Source organism: Tenrec ecaudatus, chromosome 5 (assembly GCF_050624435.1).
Source record: "Tenrec ecaudatus isolate mTenEca1 chromosome 5, mTenEca1.hap1, whole genome shotgun sequence".
NCBI classification, from domain to species: domain Eukaryota; kingdom Metazoa; phylum Chordata; class Mammalia; order Afrosoricida; family Tenrecidae; genus Tenrec; species Tenrec ecaudatus.
In genome coordinates, this window is record NC_134534.1 from 41,751,904 (window position 1) to 41,771,668 (window position 19,765).

At 54.8% G+C, this 19,765-nt stretch overlaps 1 protein-coding gene across 1 annotated transcript in view; it reads right to left on the reverse strand.

Moving 5' to 3' along the window:
- Positions 1–6,166: 6,166 nt before the first annotated feature.
- PTDSS1 (phosphatidylserine synthase 1) overlaps positions 6,167–19,765 on the reverse strand; it is a 60,996-nt gene continuing 47,397 nt past the window's right edge. The window contains exons 9-13 of the mRNA XM_075549463.1: positions 19,277–19,342; positions 14,789–14,888; positions 10,639–10,707; positions 9,808–9,877; positions 6,167–7,251 (exon numbers count right to left, since the gene is read on the reverse strand). Coding sequence (XP_075405578.1) covers positions 7,142–7,251; positions 9,808–9,877; positions 10,639–10,707; positions 14,789–14,888; positions 19,277–19,342 — 415 coding nt within the window. The 3' untranslated portion in view covers positions 6,167–7,141. The remainder of the gene's footprint in view (positions 7,252–9,807; positions 9,878–10,638; positions 10,708–14,788; positions 14,889–19,276; positions 19,343–19,765) is intronic.

Below are 19,765 nucleotides of genomic sequence, written 5' to 3' on the forward strand. Positions count from 1 at the left end.
GAGCATCATGGAATGTCAGTTTAAGAGAACAAAGTATTCTTGCATTGAGAGAGTACTTGAGAGGAGGCCCAATGTTCATCTGGGGTCATTGTATTTTCAATCACCTCTTATGTATGTGAAAGTGGGACAATGAGTAAGGATGACCCAAGAATCGATGTCTTTCCAATATAGTTTTTTGTCAAGAATATTAAATATACCCACGGACCACAAACTGCCAATAGAATGACTAAATCTCTCTTGAAAGAAGTATAGTCAGAATGTTCCTTAGAAGAGAGGATGGCCAGACTTCATCCCATGAGCTTTGGACATGTCATCAAGGAGGACTGGTCTCTGGGAAAGGACATCATATTTGGTAGAGAGGGTCAGCAAAAGAGGAAGCCCTTCAATGGGACGGACTGACTCAGTGGGAGCAGCACTGGGCTCAAGAGGGTAGCAACAGTGAGGATGGCACAGGATTGGCAGTGTTCCTCTCTGCTGTCCTGAGGTTGCTGAGTCAGAGCACAATTGCTGGGACTTACACCACAACAGAGGCACCTGGGAAGACAGGGCTAACAAATTACTTCTGAAAAATCAGCCTTTGAAAACTCTCTGGGGCATAGTTCTCCTCAGACACACAAGGGCCCACCATGATTTGGAAGTGACTGTATAGCCCCAGGTTAATGGGCTGGTGGGATTTTGTGTGGTGGCTCTGGTCTGGATATGGAAACAACGTGTGCATCACACCAAGAATACAACTGGGAAAAAGAAATTAGGCTGTGGGCTGTCCTGGTGAGTGGCTATAGGATGTTGGGTCAAGTACCTGACCTTCCCAACCATCCTGTTCTTGTAAAATTATGCTACCACTTCCACACTTGTAGGACTTAAAAGCAACACATGAGGGGGTACCAAACCACCCCCACCCCCCCCAAAAAAGAACAAAGCTCTGCTGGGAGGAGCTTTCATAGTATGCATTTTCTCTCGGCCATGTAAGCATCCAGCAGCTCGCTGAGTTAGAGCACCCAGTGGCATCACCTGGGAAGGTTCTCTCTGGTCACAGTGAATTTTTTTCGTAAAAGCTGCTTCACTCGAGCCTCATTTTTTTTTGTGGTAGCCAATTTAAGAGAACAGTGTGCAGCTGTGAACATTTGCTTCCTGCTTGGGAGAAATGCCGCAGAAACTGTTGTGATGTTGAACACAGCTTGCAAGAACAGCACTATGAGAAAAACTCAAGTGTACAAGTGGTTTTCTTTTCAAAAAAGGTGAAATGTCGATTGATGACAAACTTGTTCTGGACGTCTGTCAACTTCCTAAGTGGATGAAATGGCAACTTGTAGTGCATTTGGAGTGTGTTCCTCCAGGTCAGACTATTGATAAAGCTTTCTACTTAGAGATTCTAAAAAGACTGTAACAGTGTGTAATAAAAAAGGCCTGATTTGTGGCAGAAGGGACAATACACCTGCCTACGCAGCCATCTCAGTGCTCCAGTTTTGGACAAAAAACAGCATGGCACTCTTGCCCATGCATCTTTCTCACCTGACCTAACTCCATGCAACTTTTTTGTTTCCACAAATGACGAGGAACATGAAAGGACAGCGATCTGAAGTAGAAGAGGGTGAAGAAAAAAACGAGGGTGGTAGTCAGCCATCCAAACAGATGAGTTTGAAAAATGTTTGCACGAATGGAATCACAGATTTCACAAATGTATTAAGTATAATGGAGAGTACCTTGAAAGTGATAAGTTTGTTTTATTAAAAAAAAAAACTTAGATAGCTTTGGGGAAAAATAATTCCGTTTTTTGGGGGGGGTATCCCCTCGTATAGCATGTTGCTGGCTACCCGGCTAAGAAGATTCAAGGAGGGGCTGTCGAGGATGAGAGAGGGGGTTCTGAGAGCAGTGTTTTAAAGGGCCCCTGCTTTCTGGAAGACTTGTGAGCAGCTGGGCCACGTGTGCTACTCTGGGCCTGGACTTTATCCACTCCTATGAGGCGGGAGAGCAACGGTGAAGTGCTCAGCTCTCGGCTGCTAAACCCAAGGTTAGTGGTTTGAACCCACCAGACAGGCTCCAAGGAAGAAGACCTGGCACTCCGCTCATGTAGTTCCACTGTCCCGTGAGGTCGCTAGGAGCAGGACTTGATTACGCGGCACCTAGCAGCAGCAGCAAGACGGAGAACCGTAGCATTCTCCAGCCTTCCCCAGCTTGCACGCCGCCGGCACATACCTCATCCGCCCGAGGGGAGCATTCTGCTCCCGAGACAAACCCAGCAGCCCTTTGTCAGCGAGGTGGGAACAGTCCAGATTTTCTGGGAGATTGTGATGTAAACCCGGCCCGCAATTCAACACCGTCATCAAGGTTAGTGTATGCTTTAGACATGACAAGGCACTATTTTGGTTCTTCAGGCTTAGGGTTTTCTTTTTCTATAAAGGCAACTAGACCTCACTCCCAGTGGTTTGGTAAGCCACCCCATCCCACCCCCCGACTTCCTCGGCATCCAGGAATAAAGAACATGTCCCTCACAGGGAGCCTGGATCCCAGGCCTGGGAACAACTGCTCAAAAGAAACCTTCCCGCTCGTGTGAGGCTGAGCTTTGCAGGGCCTCAGCAGTACCGGCTTCAATTAGAAACAAAGTCACTACCACTCTGAGCGAAAGGGTCCATGCCGGAGCCCCAAAGAGGCTGGTGGCTGTTTGCATCAGCTGGGAAATCAGAACCCTGAAGCCAATTCCACTTCCCCAAAGCGCTCCTGGCTTACAAGGTAGGGACAGGTTTGCAGACACCTTCTCCCTGCTCCATGGGGACAACAGCTAGGGCTTCAAACCTCACTGGCAGTGAGCTTGAGTGTTTTGACAGGGGGGACACTTGCCTGTCAGTCACCTCTCTCGTCAGTCAGGTAAGCTGTACAGAGGGCAGTTTTCAATCAGATTATCGCGGTCAAGTTCAGGCACACAGGAAGTCCCCAGGCGTCTGAGCTTGCCAGACAGCGATGGAGCAGTAAACTACACTTAGCTGCGGAAGTCGAGGTCAAGTGACTGCCCCAGCCAAGCTAGGGCATTTCACTGACCCATTGGCGCCCCAGGAGTGCACGGATCTCTTTCCCACCCTTTGCATAGTAGCATTGTGGGGTGCTGTCAACTCGATTTCAGCGCAGGGACCCTGTTTGACCAAGGAGAACTGGCCCGCAGGGTTCTCATGGCTGTAACGTCTATGGAAGGAGGTTACCAGATGTTGCTCCTGCAGAGCCGCTGGGGAGGTGAGCCTCCAACCTGTGAGTTAGCGACGGAGTGGGTAACGCCAGGGAGGGGCGTGAGAACAGAGTGTGACCAGGCGTCTTCTCATTTCAGAGGGAACTTCAAAACCACAAGTGGCAAGAATGATGTTGGAAAAGACAAAACCTCAGATCCTTTTCTGAAATGGATTAAACATGGCGTAAACAAGGTAGATCTTTTTAATTCCGCCTTCCCACAAATGAAGACTAATTTACCCACCCCTTCTCTGAGCAACATTAACAGTTCCTTTAATTCACAGAAGAGACGGCAAAGTGTGTGTGTGGGGTGGGGAGGGAGGGCAGGCATTATTGAATGCTTCAAAAGGAGTGACGTCAGGGGTTTGTTTCGTTGTTTTTTAAGCTTCACCGTGCTGGCCCCAGCCTCAGGTTTGGAATAAAACGTGCTGGGAGGACGTGTTGACCAAGCAATCCCATCGTGGAGCAGCACCCAGGGTGCGCCGCCCAACAGCCTAGCAGCTGCCCAACAGCCTAGCAGCCGGCAAAAGGACTGAGTCACACCTCTAACCCGCAATGCACCCCCGCCCCCCCCACCCCCGCCAGGCAAGAGCTGCGTTGCACAAGCAAACAGGAAGCCCTAACTCTCCCAATAGCTGGACGTCAATGTGAATGGAAAATATGCCGAGGACAGGCCGGCGATGGCTCCTTGTGGGCCGCCCAGCTGCTGTAACAGAAAGGAGAAAAGCCAAGGCCGCCCTGTGAACATGAAGGCGCGCCGGAGAAATGTATAGCCCTCAGCATATGCTGTGGATTGTGTGGGGCTGCTATCAAGAGCAGTGGTTCAAACCCAGCTGCCGCTCCTTGGGAGGAAAATGAGGCTGTCTGCTCCCATAAGGACTCAGTGGCCCCTTTAGGGTCTGACCAAGTGTACCGCTATAAAGCCGCAGCATACCCAACTGGGAGTCCAGTCCCCAAGCTGAGTGGCACAGCGATCCTGTTGGGTAGATACCCTGCAGCTTCTGAAAGGGGGCAGCAGTGTCCTTGGGAAAGCTATTTTGTCGCTCCTGTGTGAGGACTCTGCTCAGGGGCCCACTGGAGAAGCGGCCCTGGTGAAAATCGGTCTGGCGTTAGTGTCTTTCATCGTTTCTCGAGGCTTTGGCGGGTCACTGAAACGTCTTGGCCTTGCTGGGACCAGCCTGGCTGCGACCTTCACAGATGGAGGTGCAGACCCGTGGCGAGGACGAACGGCAGCAAGGCGAACATTTGCTGCACGCGCTGTACCCACACTGTGCATTAGGCCCTCAGCAACGGTGGCTTTGAGGAAGGCAGCTTGCAAAGGGCGCACAGGAGGTCACTGGCAAAGCCGTCCATTTCGGAGATTCGTTCAGTGATGCCTCTGGAGCCTGTATTTGCTTTTCCCTCACCTGAAGTGCGTTTGCAGAGAAATGGCTGGAAAAGCAGGCGGAAGCCCAGCAGCATGGCCTCTAGGTGCCGGGGCTGCCGGGGTCAGGCCAGCTGGGAAGCACAGCGTCTGTGGCTGTCTTGACACTGCTCTGCGGGGTCCGAGGTGGAGGTACAGTCAAGGCCCGCGTGCCCAGCAGGTGCCTTCCTCCATGGCGGCCTTGGAGACAGGAAGCATGCCGCGTCGGTCAGACTGGGCTATTAATCAGGTGTGCCAAGTGCCAGACGGCAACCCTCCCAGAACAGGAACTTGAAAGCACTCAGCGAGAGGCCGCAGGGGAGCCAACATGAGACACTGTATACAGTGCACAGAGAAGCAAAATGCAGACACGAACACACCCACGCGCTCCCAGCACCTTTGAAAGCAACAAAAAAAACCCCAAAAACCAACCAACCTGTTTGCCATGGACATCTGTTGAAGGTGTCGTCCCTGGGTGGTACAAATGATTAAGGCACTTGGCTGCTAACCAAAAGATTGGGAGGGGGGGAGGTCAATTCAAACCAGAGGTGCCTCAGAAAGGCCTTGCGATCTAGGTCACCCCACTCAGAGCCGCACACATCTTTTGTGTCTGACACGAGGCCACCATGGCACATTTGAAACGGGGGTCGCGGATAAGGGCAGGTGGGTTTGCAAAGCACGTGACCCCGGACTGTGGATGCCTCTGCCGCAGCAGGTCTGTGCCTTGGCTCCGAGCCCGACGGGGGGTGGCCAAGGCCTGGAGCTGTGAGGGGCTCCGCATGTTTGATTTAGCCCCTCGTCCTTGTGTCCCTGTGCAGGAAGGAAACGTGGCATTTCTAGGGTGAAAGACTTCCTTAGTAGGGGTAAAGACTTTGTGCTCGGCAAAATGAGGGAGCCAGGTACACACCTAAGAGGTGACCAACTGGGGATGGGCCCCTTGTTAGGAAAAGCCCTGCGTGGGCGACGCTGCCGTCACTCCATAGTCAGACAATGCGTGGCCTTCTTGCTTCTGTCTGCTGATTACCCGGCAAGGCTGTGGCATTGGACACGGGAGTCTGGAAGCTCTCTGAAAGAGCTCTCATGAAGACTCAGTACCATCGAGTCCATGCCGACCCACAGCGGCCCTGTGGGGCAGGGTAGAACTGTGCCCATGGGTTTCCGAGACTATAATTCTTCACAGGAGTAGAAAGCCCCGGTTTCCACGTGGTCAACAGCCCAACACATAAGCGCTATGCCGCAGGGTTCCGCTGTGTTTTACTTTCCCCTTCTGGTCCGATATGCTCAGCTGCTGACTGACAGGTAGGCAGTTCAAACCCACCAGCCCCTCCAAGGGAGAAAGATGAGGCAGTCAGCTTCTGTCAAGAGAGTGACTTGCTGGAGGCAGCTCTGCTCTTTCCTATAAGGGAGGGCTATGGTGAGTCCGAACCGCTGCCTTGGGGGCACACGCATTCACACCCATTCCAAAGCCTCCTGAAAAGCACACACGGGGACTGCTTACAGGCAGCAGGGAACGCCCACCAAGTACGGAGAAACAAGCACATCTAGACGGACTTTCGTGGGAATTGGTTTATTTAAAACAGACCCATGGGGGTGCTGAGCTGCGGGGTTGTGTTCTCGGGCGTGGCACGGGCACAGGGTCATACTCACCAGCACCTCACACGGGACCAGAAGACAAGGCCAGCAGCGCGGGGTGGGAGGCCAACGAACTGAATGGACAAGGCACCTGGCTGTGGGGTTGGCTGCCATGGTCACACACTCCATCGCGGGCTCACTCTGGGCACTGGGCGCCAGTCTTGCACATAAGACATTCGGGGAGGGGCGGCAAAGGTTTGGCTCAGAAGCCCGGGACCCCGAGCAGTTAGCAGCCTTTCCTCAGACACGTGTGAACCTGTCTCCATGCTGCCTAAGGTGCTTAAAAGGGGTTCAGGGGTGGTGCTGAGTGGTTGCCCGGAACCCTACCCCCCACTTCTTTTAATGCAAGAGGGAAGGGGGCCTTCCCCAATTCTCAGGTCCCCCAGTGGCTTCCAAAGGGATGGAGGCATCCTAACTTAAACAACAAACAACAAGGTAGGTCAGAATTGTAGCCTGGACTTCGAAACACATCACTCAAGTGGAAAAGGCAGGTCCAGAAACTGAAAACGGGCAGCAAGTCCACCGACGGTACAGCCAGTGCCTTGTCTGAGCAAAGGCATCGGTGATCCATCCACAGCCCGCCCCAGCAGGGCTGCTCTTCCCCCCGTGTATACCCTGCGGCACCCGGTGTCCGTGTGCCGCGTGCTGGCGCTGTAGGAGACACCAGCCTGGCGCAGGACCCCGGGACCTAGTGGGCCGGCCCGGAGGTGCCCAGCTCTGTGGGAAACAAGATGTCCACGCTCAAACCATGACTGCTACTGCCCGTAAAGTCCCCTCTCCTCTTCTTGTTTGCTCGGTATGTTGTGACCTCTGAGCAAGGAGGTCCGAACCAGTTCCGCGCCCTTCTCCGTTCCAGGCACTCTCCTGAGCATCCGCGAAGAGCCAGGCCGTTCACTTCTTTCCAACGCCATTGGTGACTTTCGACTTGGAGTGCCGGTTCCTTCTTCTGGAAGAATGGCTTTCATTGTTGCCTGAATGCTTGGGAGGGCTGTCTTCAGAACCTGGCCAGAGGAATGAGAGCATGCGGTCACCTGGGGTTGCCTGGCCCCGAGGGCTGGCTGCTCTGAGCTGTCGCATCCCAGCACCTGCCAGGCCACACAGGCTGCTCGGCGATGCTGGCGCGCCATCTAGTGGCCACGTTAATAATTCATACATTCCCCCTGCCGCCCCCCACCAACCCACTAAGTGTCTTAAGAGGCTGAGGGGTAGCTTGGGGTTGCGGCCACATGGCCCATAAAGGGGGGGCACAGAGGAGGACCCATTAAATCACAGTAGGTGTCCACCCATCCCCGCATTCAAAGGGCGCGCTGCTCTGCTGTCTCCCTGGTGGCCTGCTGTGCTGCACATCATCTGGAAAGGGCTTGGGACGGGAGAATCGGAGCCATTACGTGCTCCACAGGGCTTGATCTGGAGAGGCCCTGGGTGGTGCAAAGGGTCAGTGTGCTCAGCTGGGGGGCTCGTGCCCACCCAGAGGCACCCGGGAAGAAAGGGCTGGTGATCCCCTTCTGAACACGAAGCCGCTGCAGAAGCCTGTGGAGCACAGCTCTCCCCTGGCACAGACACATGGGCAGTCAGCTCGATGGCAGTCAGGGGCCGCCTCTGAGGCCACACACACCACATACACACACCACACAGCCCCCCTGCAGGGGCAGTCACGCCCACGGGGCTCTGTCCAGCAGGGTGACACCGGTCAGGATGCTGCCTTGGTGGGTAACCTGTGGGGCCTCATGGCCTGGCTCTCCTGAGGATGCTGCATGCCGACTGAGTCCCGAGCCACCAGCCAGCAGGACAGGAGGCAGGGCAGCCAGGAGCACAGGGCCACTTGGTTTAGTAGGTAAGCAGGACGTTCTGGCCCCAGGCTGGCTTGAGGAGGTGGTTACTCAGCTCCAGCCCCTCAGGACTCTCCGCCTAAGCACCCACCCAGCAGTTCTGTCTCCACAGGAAGTAGCTTTTGGCTCATCCAAGAGACTCCAAGTATTCTGCAGACTGCTCTGGTAGATTCCAACCCACTTCCATTGGACGCTCTCTCTACCAGCTAACATTGAGCCGGGCTGATCATGGCGACCCCATGGCAGGCCTGTGCTGCACAAACCACTTTGTGGCTGACCCGGGGGAGACAGACAGCCGGCCCTTTCTTCTGCAGTGCCTTGAGCGGGTTCAGATCACCTCTTGGGTGAGCAGCTGAGAGTATGCACCATTTGGTCCGCACGGGGCCTCATGTTTGCCACTGCTAGGTTCTTCTGATGGAGACCCAGGGCCTCTAAGGGGAGCCTGTACGTAAAGGGGTCTCAGGCCTCAGCAGCTCTGGTGGTGCCATGCGTTAAGCACGGGATAGCTAACTGCCGTGTCAGAGTTCAAACCTATCAGCCGCTCCAGCTGGACAAGGATGAAACAAGGCTGTCTGCTCCGGTAAGGACCTACAGTCTCTGGAACCCTAGAAAGGGTCTTGGGATCGGAGGGAGGCCTCTGTCCCTGACTACTGACATTCCCCCACAGGCCCTGACCCCACACCTGAATACAAGGGATCATCGCACAAGAAAGGGGGCGGACAGGTCTGCAGGGCCTGTGCTATTCCCCTGAGCCATCTGGCATAAACCAGACCTCCAAGAGCTTAGGAAAGCCACTGGGTGGAGTGTCCCCGGGCGCACTCTGTTTAATTCAGTGAGTGAAAATTCTTGGTTGCTCTCACAGCAAGAGTTGATTCTGACCCATAGGGAGCCCAAAGGACAGAGGAGAATTGACCCTGTGGGTTTGAGACTGTACAGCTTCATGGGAATAGAAAGCCTCATCTTTCTCCCACGAGCTGGCTATAAGTCTTGAACTGCCAACCTTGTGGTAAGCAGCCAATTGTGAACCCAGCTCCTGCATGCTCTAGAGCACTCGTGATTTGTCCCTAATGGCCCACCCTCTCATTCAGGGCCTGAAAGACACAAAACCCAGCAGAGCCTCCCCAGTGTGCTTATCCCATAAGCCTACTTCTTTCAAGTAAGCCCATGGCCCAGATTTTTCCAGAAGGCTCTTTAGAGAAGTAGACAATGAAGGATCCCTGAGCACCCAACTGGAATCCCTTAGACCAATTAAGCACATGCACCCTTTCTGAAGGGTTTCCCTTCCTTCTAACCCAGCAGTTCTCAACCTGTGGGCCGGGACCCCTTTGGGGGGGTCAAACGACCCTTTCACAGGGGTCACCCGATTCCTAACAGTAGCAAAACTGCAGTGATAAAGTAGCAACGAAAATGATGCTATAGTTGGGGGTGGGGTCGCCACGACTTGAGGGACTGTATGAAAGGGTGGCGGCATTAGGAAGTGGAGACCCACTGCTCTAACCCATTACGCAAGAGGGAAGCCTAGAGGATGGGCCACCCCGTGCCCCACCGGCGACAGCCCTGGCCTCACTGTTCTGAAAGGCAGGGCTGCCGGGGGCCTCTGGGAGCACTGCGCCTCAGAGTCTGAGCCCACTCGGCAGTACAGGGTCAATTAGCACCCAGAGTGAGACCCACAGATCCCAAATCCGCCCAGGCTCGTCAGGTCTGAATGAAAATCAGGAAGAGAGATACCTTTTGTGGCCTTCCCGTGAGGCCAGGAGATGTCTGGGCTGTAGGTGCCGTCTTCACACTCCGAATAGGTCTTGGGGATAAGAGAGAGGCAGAGACCGGGGTTAGAATCTCAAATCCCCCCGGGGAGGAACAGAAGACACCTATGTTTGGGGCTGCGTCTACCTTGTCCAGGTCTACCTTGTCACCACCGGCAGGCGACAAAAACACCTCCTCCCGGCTCTCGTCTCAAAGCTGGGCTTTCCTCCCTCAGGGAGACCCAAAGAACACAGGATGGATCCTCCAGAAAGTAGCCTCAGTTTCTCAAAGTATGAACAAAACCCCCAGTGTTTAAAGGTTACTTTTAAAAAAACACTGTAGCCACCATGGAGTTTTTGTAGCGTTCTAAGTCGGGTCCCGCCTATTCCCCAATCTCTCCCTCATCACTGCGAGGAGGTGGGCCTCGAAGGCATGCCTGTGTCGTCCTGACAGGGCCCGGGCTGGGACAGATCAACTCCTGACACCCAGCAGAAGAGAAGGGAGGCACAGCCAGGCCTTCCAGAAAGGGGGCCAGCACTTTCCCCGCGGCTGTTAAAGACACCCACGCGATCACGATGGGGGCTGAAAATGCTGACCGGCTGTGTAGGCACAAACAGCAGCCCCCAGCAGGGCGGGCGGGGCAGCTGGGAGTCCACCCCTGTGGGCCACAAGGAAGGACGTGTTCCAAAGCTGGTCGCCAACCCTTTTCAGTACGATGACCTTCTGAACTGAACGATGTGCTGACTGCAGCTCAGTAAAGCTAACGGAAAGATTAAACACCGGGCAGACAGCGCCGGACCGCCTGTCCTTCCATACCTTCTCGCGGTGGCCACAGTGCTCCGCGTACCACACCATGCCGTACAAGCACAGGAAAGTGGTGAAGGCCTGTGGGAGGAGAGCACGCAGTCACGTGATGGAAGCTGGCTGACACGCCCCCATCCCCAGCACACGCACACACCCCTCCCTAGAACCCCCAGGATTCGGCTCGGTACATTTTGCCACCTTCCAGGAACATCACGTAGGCAGTGGCCCCCGAGAGGACTCAGCTTTAGGGGGCGAGAGCACGGTACAAATGGGCTAACAGCTTGAGTTCATACTAGACTGCTGCTTTCCACAGCCAAGCGGCCCCTCCCCCAGACACACAGGGCTGTCTGGACGTTCCTAGGCTGGTCCCTAGGCCAGCAGTGGGAAACCAATGGGCTGCTCTGCAGGAGACAGGAGGATTTGCGGCCTTGGAAACCCACAGGGGCAGCTCTCCTGCATCCCAGAGCACCGCCGAGTCAGCATGGACCTGATGGCAGGGGGTTTGGTTTTGAGTTTATGGATAAAAGGACAGAGTCCTGGTGGCACACGAGTTAAGTACTCCGCTAAGGGAAAGGTTGATGGTTCAATCCCACCCAGGAGCTCCGTGGGGGAAAGGCCCAGGGACCTGCTCCTGTAACGATGATTCCCCACACCCACCCTCCAGAGCTGAGCACAGTGGCTCACAGGGCTTCTAAGGCTGCACGACCCGATGACGGGTGGCCGGTGGATTTGAACCGCTGACCCTGAAGGCTTAGCTGCTGAGCGCCTCACCCATGACACCACCAGGGTTACTCCCATAAAAGTTACAACCTAGAAAATCCCGTGGGGAAGCCCTATGTAGTCACTTGGGGTCACTATGCATCAATGTAGATTCGATGGCACCCAACAACATGCCCGACCCACTGGCCCCGGGTCAGCGCTGGCTGGCAGGGACCAGGAGAGGGTCGCCAAGGCTGAAGAACGTCCCGGGAGCCGGCGGCTAAGTCAGTCTCCACAGCAGTGGCTGTACACACTAGCTCACTTTACGTCTGCACAGCTGTTTCTGCCTTCCATCCACCACAGCCCAGGAAGAAGAGCACCGTGGAACAGCTGGGGTCACAAGGTGCCCTCTGCACCTTGGCCTGCAGCCCAGGGACGGCATATGGCAGAGAGGCTGGACTGCCCCAGGCCACTCGGCCACAGCGCTGGCCCCACTCTCAGGTCACCTGGGTGGACTAAGTGCTCTTCCATCGATCCATATCCTGAGAGAGAGAGGGCCCTGCGCCCAAGCGGCCCCCACTCCATGCCACTCAAGCGGGGACAGTGGTGTGGTGAGGGGCTGGCACAGGGACCACTGGGTCATGTCATACTGAATCTATCTGAAAATCAGATCTAAGAGCTGCTAGCTCCCCAGAAAAAAAAATCTGGCAGTGAAGCAACACAGGGAATTCTATTTGTAAGGAACCATAACCGTGACAGGGCTCTGATTTCCAAGGTCCACCAGCACTCAATGTACCGTTTTATGGTTTGGAAACAATGGGGAGAGGGCAGGGCCCGCCGCCCTCAACACAGGCAGTGGGTGGCTGTGGGTGCAGGTGGCCAGTGAGACACCAAAGAGGTCCAAGCAGACAGAGCAGTGGTGGCGGGCGGGGCCGTCATTGCGAATGCTGCCCACCAGAGGGCAGGCACAGCTGGCCGGCGGCGCTGACTCAGCATCACTGTCGCCACAGAAAGGCCCCACTGCACTCACCAAGCATGTCGCTGCCCCAGAGAGAAAAGGCCGCCCGTTTCCCACTTGTCCCAGTTGACAAATACGTGGGGGTCAAGCTCTGCGCTCCCCTCTGTGGAAGTCCACTTAGCACCTCAAGCCCTGGATTGAGCATAGCAAGTGTCCAGACTTTGTTTAACGGAGGGTCAGCCAGAGGGCACGTGGCAGAGGCCGGTGATGGTGGTGCGCTGGGGCAGGCTCCCAAGTCCAGCAAATGGCGTGTCCCGATGGGAATGCGCTCCAGGGGGCTTCTTCACCTCCACGCGGGGTCTCTGCTTCCACTTCCTCTCAGCTCCGGCCCCTCCGCATTCCAGAGGATTGTCGGAGCGGGACAGAGACGGTGGGGACTGTCTGGCTGCGGGCATGGAGGAGTGCCTGCACCGGGGTTCCTTTCTTCCTTTGCTGGTCAGTGTGCCAGGCCCGAGGACCTCTGCTCACCGCACCCGAGGGCCTTCATGGCTCCTCTTCCTCAGCCTGATCTCTCCCACGGCTGCTCCACCGAATCCCAACCTCAGCCTCCTTCTCAACCCCCAGTATTTGCTTTCCTGGACGGGCCTCGTCCCATGGCTCCCACTGCACCCCAGCTGCCAGTGACTCCGAGTCTTCCCAACACGACTGGACTGACTCGTGTTTCCCAGGAGGCGAGACACCTTTCCCTGTGGGTCCGAAGGAGACTTCCAGCCAAGCCTCTCTCGAGCCAGAGGCATCTCCCTCCATCAATCAGCCACAATGGCAGGCGCCAGGGGCACACACCTCGGAGTCACCCGAGGTCCCTCCCAGCGATGGGGTCGGAGGGGCAGTGGGTAAAGAGGTAAAGACCCCAAGATGAGCCAGGAGTTGTCCTGGCGGCAACGGGATGATGGGCACCATGAGGGCGGACGGCGTCTCTGCTCGCAAACAGGTTTGACATTTCCCATGGAGAGAGGGTGGTCAGCAGATGCCGGACCGTGTGTCTGCCTGCATTTTCGAGACGGTGCCAACAATCCTGAGAGGCTGGCTGAGCCCGTTCACCGAGCTCTCTCACGCGGTCTGCTCACGAGGAAAGCCTATGAAATGGTCGGTGCCCTCAGCAAGCACGCGGGAGAAATAAAAACCATCAGCATCACGGGTGAGGCAGAAAAGCCTGTGGAGCCTCAGGAGAGCTTGGAGACTGGGCTGCTTCCCTGCGGGAGGCCGCTCATGCAAGTGTAGGCTCATCCTCCGCACGGCTGGGTGCTGGTTAGAGGGTGTGTCACCTTGACAGTGTGGGAGAGAGGAGTGGAATCCAGCCTGCCAATCAGCTCAGCCCGATGATGCCTCCTGGGGGACGTGGCCTTCTTTTTGCTGGGACACCGGTGAACCTCCCGCCTGCTCTCCCTCTTCCCCTCCCTGTGCGCTGAGACTCTGCCACCGAGCCCGAGAGCTGCCAGAGTCCCGCCACGGCTTCGCCGACCTCGGATCCACACGACTGCACCCATGGCCTGTGAGCGTCCTGCCATCTGCGTCAGTCACCGCATGTGGCTGCGTGAGTCTGAAGACGGACTTACGGACTCTTGTTGGACAAAGGGACTTGCGTTGGATGGGCTGGAATGCTTACTTGATATTTCTGATCTAAAAGCTCTATCTTTAGCTTTTTTAGTCACTGCATTTGTTTCTCTAGTCAACTTAGACCCTGAGAGCTGGGTTTAAAGCCCATCACAGGGTCTGCTTATGCTATGGACCTTATGAAAGATCTTCTACCCCCTCGATATGACGTCACAAAGGACAGAGTACCGTAAAGGTCCCTCTCCCTTTATGATGTCGGTTCTGACTCCTACCGACCCCACCCAAACGATACAGTGCCCGGTCCCGCACCAGCCTCACAATTGTTGAGTCCAGTGCTGCAGCCACTGTGCCCATACGCCTCCTGGATGCTCCTCCTCCTCCTGTTGCCCCTCCACTCTACGAGCCTGAGGTCCTCCGTGGCAGCGTGACATTTCTCATGTGCGGATGACTTCCTGTACGCTGGAGAAAGGTGTGCACGGTGCACCTGCGGAGGGCCGTGACTAAACCCTTCCATGGTGGCTTGTGTCTGGCGTGTGTGGTCACACCTGTCTTATTTCTGAACTTCCCAATGGCAACAGGCTGTGGCCAATCTTGGGTAACACAAGGAGAATGACTTGTCAGGAATGTTGATGGAGCACTGTCGCACAAGAATGTTCATTGTTTATTTTCTCTTTCTAAGAGATACATGGGAGCTAGCTAATACTTTTTAGGTAAAATGACGGAGAGGAACGATGAAGCAATGGGCTAGATGGTCAACAGGTATTAACGTGGGTGAAGGAGATCAGAGGGGTAGGGTAAGCGGCCGGGGCTTTGCATTAGTAGTACTTGGGACTGCTGAAAAGCAAACCCCGACCTAATTCCCAAGTAAAAAAAAAAATTGTAATGACTTACCACACAAAGAAGCCAAAGCACAACATAGAGTATTTGAGTCTTGGAGAAGAGATCTTGCCCAAATTTTATGCAAACAATAGCTTCCAGGAAGCCAATGACCCTAGTGAAACAGGACAAGAGGTTTAATTGTGGCAGTTCACCCACCTTCCCGGGTACAGATGACCAGAACTATGCCTCAGTTGCGGTGAAGGCCCACTGCCTAGAACATTTCTGCACCGTCCCCACGTAGCATGCACCCGAGAATGACACCCTTCTAGTCCGGCTCTTTCAGAACGGCCGTGGGTCTCTGGAAACTGAAAAATTCTCAAGAATGTGACTCAGATACTGGTTTCATTTGTTTGTAAAAATGTATTTGCAGCTCTCCAATGGCTTTCCAATTGTTGTGAGGGCCAGGACTGGCTCGTGCATCTCCAAAGTTTGCCGACCCCTGGTCTAGTCCACTGTACCTCCTACAGAAACAATGAATGCTATTTTTAAGAATTAACTCTTCCTTCCTCGCACCCCGCTGGTGGCCCAGCAGAGAGAAGCTGCCACGTGTGGCCTGGACCATGAACCCTGAGTGCAGGGAAGTCCACGGTGCCCACAGGGGAGGCGGCTACTTGGCATTCCCGCAGCTGCTGAGGTTTTCCTATGGGACTGTACCGTGGGAGAAAGAATATCCCCAAAGAGCCAAACTCACTGGCATAGAGTCGACTCCAACCCCCAGCACCCCACGTAGGCCCTCCAGAATGGCAGTCTACAGGAGCAGACAGCCTCATCTTTCTCCTTTGGAGGGGATGGTGCGTCTGGACTGCCGACCAGTCCAGTGGGGTGGGGCCTTGATCTCAAACTGCATATAAGAATAGTGCTTTCATGCGACTCAGCTTCAGGTGTTCCTTGCCCTACGTGGAACCGTGCCCGTGGCTCTAGGTGTAGTTACAGACGCTCCCCAGTGGAACCGTGCCCCTGGCTCTAGGTGTACTTACAGACGCTCCCCAGTGGAACCGTGCCCCTGGCTCTAGGTGTACTTACAGATGCTCCCCGGTGGAACCGTGCCCCTTGCTCTAGGTGTACTTATAGACGCTCCCCAGTGGAACCGTGCCCCTGGCTCTAGGTGTACTTACAGACGCTCCCCAGTGGAACCGTGCCCCTGGCTCTAGGTGTAGTTACAGACGCTCCCCAGTGGAACCGTGCCCCTTGCTCTAGGTGTACTTATAGACGCTCCCCAGTGGAACCGTGCCCCTTGCTCTAGGTGTACTTATAGACGCTCCCCAGTGGAACCGTGCCCCTTGCTCTAGGTGTACTTATAGACGCTCCCCAGTGGAACCGTGCCCCTGGCTCTAGGTGTACTTACAGACGCTCCCTACGACAGAGAGGCTCAGCACCCCACCCCCTCCTTGCAAGCCACTGGCAGATACAAATGTACTGCCATCAGCAAATGTGTGGGTAGCTCTCCCCAGTGGAGTTTCCGGAGCGAGATCTGTTCTAGGCAGGTGCAGTGAACAAAAAGAAACGACACAGCCTGCAAGCGTAGAGCGCTTGAGGCTGCTGTTAGTCTTCATGCCAGCCGCATACAGTTTAAGAGTGGTGGGTCTGAACCCGAAGCCATGGTCCTCCCCTCCCCGGTGCTATGGCCCCTGTGAGAAGCAGGCACCTCCTTCATGCCTCTCCTTTCTCCCTGGGGGCAGGGGTGGAGAGGGCGGGGGACTCTGCTTTCCAACTGGACCGTGGCCTATCTCTGCCATGCATGACATGTTAAGTGCTAAAGGATTAAGAGCGTAGGTCCAGGAAGCAGCTGTCGGGGACCACACTGCGAGCTCATATTTAGTTCCATCAGCTAAGAACCAGCACAGATGCTGGCGGTATAATGTTTGCCCAGGATAAATGCTCTCTTCAGGAGACAAGACTGGTGTGGAGGGTGTGACAATAGACATCAGGAGATCCTAACTGACCCTCCCCCTGCTCCTCCTTGCCACCTCCCAAAGGGCAAAGGGCAGGGCTCAGGAAAGCCAAAGCCACCACATCTGGGTCAGTCCTGCCTATTCTCTCTCACAGCGCCACAACTTTAGAACCACAATCATGCTGAAGCCAGTCCTGTTTTGAGGGGTGGGGATAAGGATGGAGGGAGGCAGGGGTAAAGCTGACGCAGGTGAGCAGGAGTGGGGACATATAGGTAGAGCTGAGGTCAAGGGGAGGGGAGACTGGGGCCTCCAGCTTCTCGGCCCTCTGACCAGCAGGGGGCAGCCGTGTACAAGGTGCACACCCTCCATAGGCCCGTTGGCATGGCATGCCTGATTTACACGGGCAGTTTGTGTCTGCGCCGTGCCCACTAGTCCTCCACAGACCCATTCATCTTGACGTCTCTCTTCTGGGCCCTCTCCAATCCTAAGCACGGTAAATAAGCCAAGTGATGGCTGGTCTGGGTTTTATTTCACTCTAATCATTTTCTGATAAGGCCCTGTTTCCTGCTGCCGCTGTGGGCCTCTTTGGCTCGGCCATTTCTCCCACTGTGGGGAATCTCGTCAAGCACTGGGATGAAGACCTCGCCAACGGCTTTGGTAGCGAAGCAAAGGCCTGGTGGGAAGGGCCCTCGGGCAGCCTTGCTTTCTATTACCACCACCATGTCCCAGCCCCGTGGGGGGTGGGGTGGGGTAGGAGGGGGCAGTCTCTGCTGCTTGGTGCCTGAGAAATGAAATTTAATGAGAGAAATTCCCTCTCGTTAGATAAAGGGAACTGAGCCCATCTTATCACCTGTCGACCGCAGTCACTCTGGGAGGAAAAACCAGCTGAGACCAGAGTTTATAAGGCAGACAACAAAGACCCTCTGTATTCTAGGGAAACGGGAACAAAAGATCCGCCTAAACCTAAGCACCAAGAATTTTTATCCTTTAAGACTATAGCTTTTGGAGCTTCAGAGTCTAGAACATGGGCTTGGGTCCTGGGTGGTTGCGTGCATTTGTGTACACACACACACACACACACACACGGCACGAGGGGCACTGACATGTTAGCAATTTTCTTTCCGGGGTTGGCTGGGGGGGTGGGTGATCTTTGGTTTCTATGGTGACACAAGGGTGAAAGGCTGGGCTGGGAGCAGGAAGTCGAGTTCAAACCCAGCCCGAGGCTCCATGGGAGCTAGGATCTGGCGACTTGTGTCCCCAAAGATGACAGCCAAGAAAACCCACAGAGCCGTTTCATTCCGTCCCAGGATGTTGCGAGTCAAAAGAGAGCTGACCGCACCCAGCACCGACCGGTCGGCTCGCCTCCTGTGGTGGCTTGAGTTTGGCCATCGGCATTTCGTGAGACCAGCGGGTCACTCATGAGACACGGGATCCAGCAGAGCTCCCAACTAGACAAGCTGGTGAGACACCGTGCCGGCAGATGAGCCTCCAGAGACCGCCGGAAGGCACGCGAAACAGACAGTGGCTGTAACCACGAGCCTGACAGACAGAAAATCATGCAGCTATTGGGGGACTTGGTTCTCTATGAAGCTGCCACAAGTTGGAATTCACTGCATGACCACTAACAGCAACATATTCTTTTACATAAACTCTTAGTTCTTCATTGAAGAAAAAATGTTATTTGGAAAAATAAAAATCTGATGAAAGGATCTGTTGTGTCTTCTTACTTCAAGTTTCCATTGAATTTCCTTTGTATCGTCTTTCTGCATTTAGAGCAGAGGTTCCCAAATTTATGTGGCCTACCTACCTCCCCATCAGAAAACCTTCCTGAGCACAACGGCAAACTTCTCTATCACAGGCCACAGCCCCTGATCCTGGGGAGCTATCGACTTTCACCGCCCCCAGGGTTGTTCCAGTGCTTCGAGGGAGCAGTATGACCCAGTTGGAGAAACTCTCATTTAGAACCTTGACCCAATTGCGGACCTCCCTCCCAAGGTACCTGAGTGCCGGGTATCTCTGCAAAGCTGGTTCCTAAACGGGACTGCAACGTATTGGTGTTTAAGCAAGATATCACTGAGCCGATCTGCTAACAAGGGTTGCCCACTGAACTTGGGAATTAAACTTCCTAATTAATTAGCATATGAAGATACAACAATTGCATTTAGAGAAAGACAATACATCATGGCCCTACCATAATTACCTTTGGAAAAGGAAAATTATACTGGCCCGGAGCAAGCTGCTGTTGAGGCGCCCTGGTGGCATAGCAGTCATGTGCGGGCCCCTACCCATAGGCCTGCAGTTCGAAAGCACCAGCCACTCCATGTAAGACGAGATTTTCTATTCCCATGAAGAGTTACAGCCTCAAAGTCCACAGGGTCAGTTCTACGCTGTCCTAAAGGGTCATTTATGTCGGAAGCGATTCAATGGCGGTGAGTCTGGATTGGGGGGTTTTGACGTAAGGAGCCCTGGGAGCTGGGTGGGTTAGACATTGGGGTGTTAACTGCACCTTTTCTAAACTTGTGTGTGAAAGGCGAATGTGATAAAAGAGTGGTATATAAAGCAACCGCATCGAGCCTTGTTCACCTATCTCCAGAGAACTGCTACTCACCCGAACACCCAGCACTGGGTCCCCACACGCTTGCACTGCGTGTCCGTCAGGTACGCGTAGTACTGCCTGCAGGGACACAGAATGAGAATGCAGTGAGCGCTTCCTCGGGAACACACCGACGTGCTTCCGTGGGACAGCGAGCAATGTGGACAAAGCAACTAGAAAGCTTGACTCTGCCGGGCTCCAGGGCTGAGGCTGCCTGGTCTAGCCTTGTTACGGGAGCCGAGCGCCGAGTGTCTGCCCAAACATTCCTATCAGGGGTTAAGGGTTTGAGACAGAGGGCAGGGCGGAGGGGAGCAGGATGAAGAGGAAGATTGCAGACACCCCGCCCCCACTCCCCAGGGCCCTGAGCAGAGTCCTTCCTACAGAGGTGGCTCCTGAGGTCTCTCCAGGACAACAGTGACTGCTCGGACTCAGGAGCTTGACTCTCCGAACGACTCCGCCTGCCCTTCAGTCACTGAATGCCCGCGTTTTCTCTGTGCCCCGTCT